This window comes from Etheostoma cragini, chromosome 9, assembly GCF_013103735.1.
Source record: "Etheostoma cragini isolate CJK2018 chromosome 9, CSU_Ecrag_1.0, whole genome shotgun sequence".
In the NCBI taxonomy this organism is placed as follows: Eukaryota; Metazoa; Chordata; class Actinopteri; order Perciformes; family Percidae; genus Etheostoma; species Etheostoma cragini.
In genome coordinates, this window is record NC_048415.1 from 23,142,472 (window position 1) to 23,151,661 (window position 9,190).

The following is a 9,190-nucleotide window of genomic DNA, read 5'->3' on the forward strand; positions in this document are numbered from 1 at the left end:
GGCGTGTGATGGGCCGTGGACAGGTCTCCTCCCCTCGCCTGATCTGGGACCTGTGAGTTCAGCCACACTGTCACACATGTCACGCATGGACAGCCGACATCCATCTTTTTGTGACGCTGTGTTCGGATCGGAAATATTCCGCTGGAGACATTTGAGTTTCTGAAGATGGGATTACACAGACGCGATCAGAGGGGGACTACTTGTTTTGTCGGAATACAAAAGTCAGCGTGAGAAACGGGGTGAGTTGTAAATGCAGTGACTCTGCCATCAGAGACTCAGCAAGAGTTTCACATCCATTGTGACATCCATTGTTAATCTGCACCAGTTTCTGTCTTTTCATTTGGGATAATAAGCTCGGAAGTCTGTCGCAGCATCAGGGATTCCAAGATGCTCAAATCAGCTCCCACTTCGATGTTTCTTATTCTTTTTTACACGGGGTAGTATTACATGTTCAAAATGTCCCTAGATGAGTTACAGCAAACAATCTGCAGACTACAGAAACACTTGTTGAGTAGCCTATTCACAGAGAACATATTGATACATGAAGGTGGATATTGTCAAGCAGAACGAGATATTAGAATTCATTAATCATTTCTATTAGTCAGGTATCCAATAATAAGTGTATTAGTTAATCAGGACAGGCCTGATAGCTAGCTCAGCAGGTGTACATTTGTAGGAGAAAGACATTTCTAAATGGTTAAAAAATCAACAAGGGAGTTTCCATCAAAGTGGGTTGAATGAAAATAAGGAGTTATTGCAGGCATACAGCAGCCTATAGGAGGGGAGAGGATGTCTGGATGAACCCACCACCTTAGCCGAGACTCAAGCCTCTTAGTCCTGATACATGGGTTCAGCAGAGCAACTAATCTCCAGCAACAAAACCAATGACATTGGTTTTTAAGAGTCAGGATGGCACTGAATCTAAGCATTATTAGTCAAGTTAAAACATTTGTTTAACAAAATGTCAGCATCAGATAATCTACAGACTGAGATTTGGCTTGCAAGAAACAGCAGTCATCATATTGAAATGCAAGACATGAGTCTGGCTCAGGGAAAGACAGATACTGGACATGGGGACGCCAAACGTTTTCCCAGCATAGTGTGTTTAATAAACTTTTCATATTCAAATAACTGTAAAAAAACACTTCTATATTGTACATTTTCCCTTGAATGCAAGTATGTCACTGTCAATTTGTTTTGAATGAATATTAGTATAATTAGAAAAATCAAATGGAAGATATGTTCACCAAAAATGCTCAAAGTGCACTGCACCATCCCACAGTCTGTGACTCAATCAAACTGTGAAACACATGGCTCCCCAAAACACTTCATTCTAAATATGTATTCAATAAAAAACAGTGCTGCGGGGCTCAGAGATGATGATGATGATGATGATGATGATGATGATGATGATGATGATGATGATGATGATGATGCAACGACTCAGTGTTTCATGCACAGACACAGCGCTGGCTTTACCTTTCCTCACCCTTCAAGTACTCGGCTTCTTGGTGATTCTGTCACGGTGATTTAATTTGGTGGGGGTTGGTTAACTCCCTGGTATTAGCACTAATCTACATGTGTGCACGTGTTACAACCACTGGTGTTCCCCAGAGATCAGTGAGTCATTATACAGCTGGCAAAGAAACCTATTATTTGAGGCCAAATTGAGGGAATTGTGGAGCACAACTGGACAATTACACACAACTCTTCTGGTCTCAAAAAATAGAAATCTACTGTAAAGAAATATTCCAAGCTGTAAGGCAAGTAATACGTGGTGAGATCCCAGAAGATCCAAGAATCCCCCGCTTGGAATGATACTATAAGGGGTAGAAGAAAGAAATCAACAGTCTTATTCAAAGGAGTTGTGTAATGAATTACATTGAACTGGCCAAAGCGCAACACCCCTAAATACACTTTATTGTTACAAAAAGTCATTTAAAAAAGAAAATGGGCTCCAGTTACAACACTACTCATGTAATAAAATAAGCTTTTTTGCTTGTCTTATTATTCACTATCTGCTGTGTTTATCTTATTTGTTTTTGTTTTTTATTACTTTGCTTCAAGCTATACTCTCTGATTATTTTGAAGTATGGGATTATGATGATGAATAGGACGAATCGGATATGAATTCATGATAAGATCAAGATGATAAAATATATTTTAGTGTCATAATATGTGCCATACTGGAATGATACTGATAAAATAAAATGGAGTGCGAAATGTTCATTTTCTCAAAAGCCTAAAATCCATCTGCGATACATAAAATTATTTTAAAATTTTTTTTAACACAGTTCCTGGACCCATAACAGGAGAATATGGCTGTTTCTCCAGACTGTACCTAGAACTGAAAAGAGTCACTGCACTCAGTACGTGGTGCTCTAATAGACTTAACCTGCTGTATTCCAACTGAACATAGCAACCGCAGTCTACCTGTAAGCCATAGCTTAGTTATTTTAAAAAGCAGCTGATCGTTCACAGAGCAAGAGCACTGATCCTGTTTAGTGGTAACAACATAATGAGGGGTATTTTTAGAGGCTACTCTCAGACAAACAGTGAAAAGTGGCATTCAGTAAACACATCCACAACCGCAAGCTCCACAAGGGAAATAATTGTGTTTTTGCTGTATGATTTTCTGCTTTGTAAAAAGTGAGGTTCATGCCATTACACAGCAGTCTGATAGTGTTTCTTTTTCTGTATCTGTGTGCTCTAGGCCAGCAGAGCCAGACACGACGACATGGCAAAAATCGGCAGTGAAATCTCCCTTTCAAGCAGGCAGTGGGTGCCCCCCAACAAGCCTGTCGATGAGCTTGCTGTCATTGAAAATAGGGACAGCAGGTCTGATATCACCTTGACATTCTTACACATCAGTGCCCCTTGCATTGTTGTCTAAGTACTTTAACCGTTCTGACAGCTAAAGACACATTTTCTGTACCTTTGACAAAACGTGTCACTTGTAAATTACATGATCATCAGCATATCACTGTACTTTGTTTTCTCCACCTGCTGTCTGGTAGGGCTCACTCTCTTTGTGAAGACAACTCCGAGAGAGCGATGTCTTCAGAGTCCCACAGAGACTCCGTTACAGGGGCTGGGGCAATGGCTAGGTACACTTCTGTTGTATTTTCAAGTTCTAAGTCAGTATACGAGTGGTGGAAAGTAACTAAGTTCATTTACTTAGTACTGTACTGTGCATTTCCATTTTATTGTACTTTATACTTCTACTCCTCTATATTTTAAAGCCAAATATAGTACTTCACTAGATTCATTTGACAGCTAGTTACTGGTTTCATTTCAAATTAAGATTTGCATACAAAGATAACACAAAGACACATGATGAGCTTATAAAAATACAACCCAAAGACCAGTGGTTCTGGCTTTTAACCCCTTCTGTCTGAGGCCCCAAAAGCTGGATTTACTCCAAAATCCAAAAATGAATACAAATACAGGAATTTTCCTATTTCCTTTCCCCTTAACTATCTCATGACAGGCTTGTGTCTTGTGAGCAATTAAGGCGCCCGACCCCCAGACTGAGAACCACTGGACTAAACTACTTAAATGTATATAAAGTAGAATAAACTCCTGTGAAGACCAGTCACACCAGTAAAATGCTGCTTACATATCAATGCATCAGTATTACTAATCTTGTAATGTAATGTCAATATGTATTATTAATGGAGTTTTGTTGTACTATTGTTCTACTTTTACTTAAGTAGGATATATGATTTGAATACTTCCTCCACCACTGGTACTTATAGATTCTGTCACATTCCTAGACTAGATGGGTGTCACTTTGTTCTGTTTTCCCTCCTGCTAACCTTCTAGGCTCTCTTACTTCTTCTTCATGCTGTGGAACTGGGTGTCTCACAGAGTGCACCCCGAAACAGAGAGGCATGACTCTTTCCTGGAGCGCTTCAGAGGCCCTGAACTCAAAGACCTCTCCAGTCGAGAGAGCACTGCCCAGTCTATGGGCCGCAACGACGTAAACCGGAAGAGAAAGTAAGTACTGGCCAGTGGCTTAAAGTTTCATTTGCAGGTCTCACATTGACAATTGAGACAAAAACTCACCACAGAGGACAAGTAATCTAGGAGTAGTCTCGCATCACCAGACCTTCCTCCACAGCGCTGGGGAGGAGGGTCTGGCTGTTCCACATAGCATTCCCTGATGGGAGAACAACATGCTCTGGTTTATTGGCATTTCTTTAAACCAATCACAGTCGTCTATGCTCCGGACACAAATACAGCCTCTGCAAAATAACCTCGGGAAGGAACTTGTTTTGGTGGAACTATAATTTGATTGTCGGTTCTAGCTTGGAGGACATTTTCCGAACTGACCGGAGTTTAGAATACCAACACAAAGAAATGCGGAAGATGAGGGACATCAGGCGAAAACCTCCGGCACCGGTACTTCACCGTAAATGAAACGTCATCGATATAGACTAATCTATGAGTAACAATCATTCCTCAAATCTTTGATGAGTCCAACTCTTCTGAATGGAACTAGAAACCATGCTTAAGTCATAGTGAGTTCAGTATTTCTGGGTAGCTGTATTCCTTAAGGGCGCAACACCGAGCTGTTAAGGACACTGAGCACAGAGCTGCAGAGGTCTGTGGCCCCCCCACACAGATCAGCCTCACCAGCACTGTGAGATCAGGAGGAGGAGGATATGGATGAAATCAAATAAATTAGACCTCAACCACATTCTTTGGAAGTTTAAACGTAAAAGTTTTTGTGAGCTGAAATCCGAACATAACTCCTACCATAATATTCCTCGCTAGCTAACCACTAGCTGATGATCATGTTTGGTTTAGTGTTACTAGCAACCCTGAATCGAATTTAATTAGTAATCAAGATGCATTTAACAAGAGATAAAGGAATAATTAACACAGGGACACAGGATAAGAACATGGTATTTTGCATTTAGCTGTGTTTGCAAAGACAAAGAGCTTTAATGTCTGAGACTGTGAGGGTTACCTGTACAAAAAATCTCTTATTTCTTTCCAAAGTCTTGCTAGTAAGTGGCCGCTAGCTACTTACAACATGAACAACTGCAACAACACAGACGAGTAAGTGTGTGCATATCTTTGCCAGAAAATAGAGTGAATATAGAATAGAAAGTAGATTTTTTTTTAAATAGATCATACTGGACATTAGCAGCATATTTTGTATCATGTAGCTGATGTGGTGTATTCTGCAGTAGCTTACAGTGCAGACGTTCTTGAAACATGTCTTCCGATTCCCCATTCCTTTATGGTGTCTCGTGCTGCATTAGATGAACAAACCCTCGGCCCTTTGCTTGTTCGAGGAATTTTTTGTTGCAAGTTATGATGTGGGTTGTTCCGATTTATCGTTGGAGGAATAATGAGACGTGAAATGTACAGACGAATTCTGATATTTAGCCAACAGCAGTTTGAAATGGTGAACTGAAAAGAAGACATGGAAACTTACCTGTATTATGATCCCATCTGCTGGACAAATGTATGACCTGCACCAGATCTTCCAACAAAGTCTTGAATCAAAAAGTGTAACGTCCACTAGACCCTGTCCCCTTCGTGTAGTCTGCTTGCCAGCCCTGTGACAGCCCCTCATAGACCACCTCTGTCCTTTTCCACCTCCATAAAAAAACGTAACTTGTGATCCATAGCAAAAAAGAGGACAAAAAGGAGGAGATTAAAAAAGATGAGAAAAAAGACGAGGAGAAAAAAGATGAGAAAAAAGATGGGGACAAGAAGGAAGAAGAGAAGAAGGACGAGAAGAAGGATGAGAAAAAAGATGAGAAGAAAGATGAGAAGAAAGATGAGAAGAAAGACGATAAAAAGAAAGAGGCGCCACCGTAAGTAAACCATTAGATACAGCGTGTCTATTGAGACAGGGAAATGTGATGAAATAAAACACATGTGTCTGTTTGATACCAACTGTATGTACAATTAATAAGATATTGTGACAACTTAAAGCCATGTTGAGTTGTTTTTAGGAAAGATGTCTGGATTATGGATCCAGCCACAGACTTGTACTACAGATGGCTGACCGTGATCGCAGGCCCAGTATTTTATAACCTGATAATGGTTGTAACAAGGTATTTCTTTACATTAAACATGCTTCAAAATGCAGTCTACGCTTAGTGGGCCATGTATACAATTTAAAATGGATCCGCCTTGTCTTCTAGAGCCTGTTTTAATGAACTGCAGGACACATATACAAAACTCTGGATATTCTTGGACTACACCTCAGACTTCATCTACTATACAGATACTTTTGTCAGATCAAGAACAGGTGGGACATTTGTCCTCACAAATTTGTGTGTACTTTAGTTTTGGATTTGGTTACTAATTTTGTGTTTGTCCCTCAGGTTACCTAGAACAAGGCCTGCTGGTAAAGGATTCCAAGAAACTGAGAGATAAATATAGAACAACATCTCAGTTCAAATACGACATGATATCAATGATACCCACTGATCTGCTGTTTCTGAAATTCGGATTCAACAACCCTGAGTTCAGATTCAACCGCCTTTGCAAAATATCAAGGCTTTTTGAGTTCTTCGAGCGGACTGAAACCAGAACCAGCTTCCCAAACTTGTTTCGAATCAGCAACCTCGTACTTTACATCCTCATCATTATCCACTGGAATGCTTGCATGTTCTTTGCCATTTCAAAAACCATTGGATTTGGATCTGACACATGGGTGTATCCCAACATCAGCCACCCGGAGTACGGCCGCATGGCCAGAAAGTACATCTACTCCCTGTATTGGTCCACACTGACCCTCACCACCATCGGAGAGACCCCTGCACCAGTCAAGGATGTTGAATTCCTCTTTGTAATCGCCGACTTCCTTACTGGTGTGCTGATCTTTGCTAGTATCGTTGGTAACGTTGGTGCCATGATCTCCAACATGAATGCTTCTCGTGCTGAGTTCCAGGCAAAGATCGACTCCATAAAGCAGTACATGCAGTTCCGAAAGGTCACCAAAGACCTGGAGGCCAGGGTCATCAAGTGGTTTGACTACCTGTGGACTGAGAAGAAGACTTGCGATGAGAAGGAAGTTTTAAAGAACCTCCCAGACAAGCTAAAGGCTGAGATTGCCATCAATGTCCATTTGGATACGCTGAAAAAAGTACGTATCTTCCAGGATTGCGAAGCCGGTCTGCTGATTGAACTGGTGCTCAAGCTGCAGCCACAAGTGTTCAGTCCTGGAGATTACATCTGTAAGAAGGGAGATATTGGCAGAGAGATGTACATCATCAAAGAGGGGAAGCTAGCAGTGGTGGCAGATGATGGAGTCACTCAGTTCGTAGTCCTCAGCGATGGCGCATACTTTGGGGAAATCAGTATCTTGGGAATCAAGGGCAGTAAAGCAGGCAACAGAAGAACAGCCAACATCCGAAGCGTAGGATACTCTGATCTCTTTGCCTTGTCCAAAGACGACTTGATGGAGGCTCTCACGGAGTATCCTGATGCCAAAAAAGCTCTTGAGGAGAAGGGGAAAGCCATGTTGATGAAAGACAACATGATTGATGAGGCAGTGGCCAATGCCGGCGCTGACCCCAAAGACCTGGAGGAGAAGATTATAAAACTGCAAGACAACCTGGAACTCATGAAGACCAAGTTCGCCCAACTGATGGCGGAGTTCACCTCCAACCAGACGAGGATGAAGCAGAGGGTCACGGAGATGGAGAACAAAGTGAAATCCATACAACCTCAGGATCTGTCAGAAGTGGTGGCCGACAAAGATAAAAAAGTCCAGTAATGTGAGAGATACCTGAGGAATTTACAGGAAATGAAGGGATTTTTCATTTACAATAGCTGAGTGACACTTTTTAAAGGACCATGTTTATATCCATTTGTACATCTGCTTATCATCACAATGTGTCAAATTGTGTACAGTGTATGCAGCAACTATTTTTGTGTGCATGCTACAATTGACAATGTCATGGTGTCACAAAACACCTCGAGTATGTTGATCAGAAGCACTCGTGTATGCAAACAAAGGCTTTTCATAGCCTAAGGAATGTTTTTCAGTATTAACGTTTTCCCCAGGAAGTGTTAAGAACAACAAACTACAATTCTTACTCAATAATGAAACTGCAACATCCAGTTGATGCTGTGAATGTACAAAACAAACCCGAATGCTCTTCTGTTTAAAAGTTATCAGCATACACGATCAGTTGTAAATTAACAGTGTTATATGTAAATAAACATTCAATGTTAATATAACATATACTGTGTCTAGATCGTCCTTTTGTAGGCAAGAGAGAAGTAAGTCGAGTGATAATTGTCTATAACGACTATAGCCGCTTTAAAGGGCAACTTTTTCAACCTGGACACTTATTTAACATGTTTTTGAGTCAGAATAACTGGCGTGACCAACAATCTTTGAAATTTAAGAAAGAATGTTACAGTGTGTTGCTGCAAAACAAGTTCCAATGTACGTTCCAATTACGTCCACTAAAGGTGATTGTTTTGCCACTGACATACTCCAATTATTATTGTTAATGTGCGACAACTTTATGGAAAGGATCCGTACGGAGATAGACCTTTTTGTTAAAGAGTAAAATCTATTTGGTTTAACATGAAACAGTCTGAAATATCCATCGCCAAAACCCACCAGATGGTGTTTAAATAGGAAGACATTTTATCATCAAAAAACTCACTTTATTCAAAGTCGAAAGAAACACTATCAAAAGCAGTCTTGGTTCATCTTTCCACTGTTCCAACAATCACCACTCCAATTTGATAAAAATAAACCTTTAAGTAACTAATTTACATGTAAAAATATGCTGGCTATATTAACAAAAGAACTGATTATTTACATGGAGTCTGGTGAGTTTGGCGATGGAAATTCCGGAGCGGTTTCTGGTGTAAAAATGATCTGCCTCTTTAACAAAAAGGAATAGCTCTGTAGAGATTATTTCTATAATGTTGCCAGACACGGTCAGTCAGTGGCAAAAATATTACTTTTAATGCACATTTTGCCCTATATGATTACATTGTAGCCCGGTCTGCAGCTGTAGGTTACTGGGTACCTCTATGCTGGTTTCAAAGATTTCGGTTCACATTGGTCAGTTAGACACCAATTACTGGGAAAATAGGGTCCAGGTTGAAAAATACTGAAATTCCCCTTCACGTTACCTTTACCAGATGTTGGCAGTGTAACTTCCTTCAATGCATATTAATGACAACATTTGTTGAT

At 40.5% G+C, this 9,190-nt stretch overlaps 1 protein-coding gene across 6 annotated transcripts; it reads left to right on the forward strand.

Annotated features, from left to right (window-relative positions):
* On the forward strand, positions 1-8,214 carry cnga3a (cyclic nucleotide gated channel subunit alpha 3a). 6 transcript variants are annotated; one of them, XM_034881726.1, is made up of 9 exons: positions 1-239; positions 2,714-2,838; positions 3,018-3,107; positions 3,826-3,999; positions 5,008-5,067; positions 5,646-5,834; positions 5,976-6,077; positions 6,168-6,274; positions 6,351-8,214. In XM_034881726.1, exons 2-9 carry the CDS (start codon positions 2,738-2,740, stop codon positions 7,745-7,747), a joined length of 2,220 nt encoding a protein of 739 aa, XP_034737617.1. In that variant the 5' UTR covers positions 1-239; positions 2,714-2,737; the 3' UTR covers positions 7,748-8,214. The 6 variants fall into 6 exon arrangements, with proteins under 6 accessions (XP_034737617.1, XP_034737618.1, XP_034737622.1 ...); XM_034881727.1 differs by having other exon boundaries at positions 3,871-3,999; XM_034881728.1 differs by lacking the exon at positions 2,714-2,838 and having other exon boundaries at positions 84-239.
* Positions 8,215-9,190: the final 976 nt, after the last annotated feature.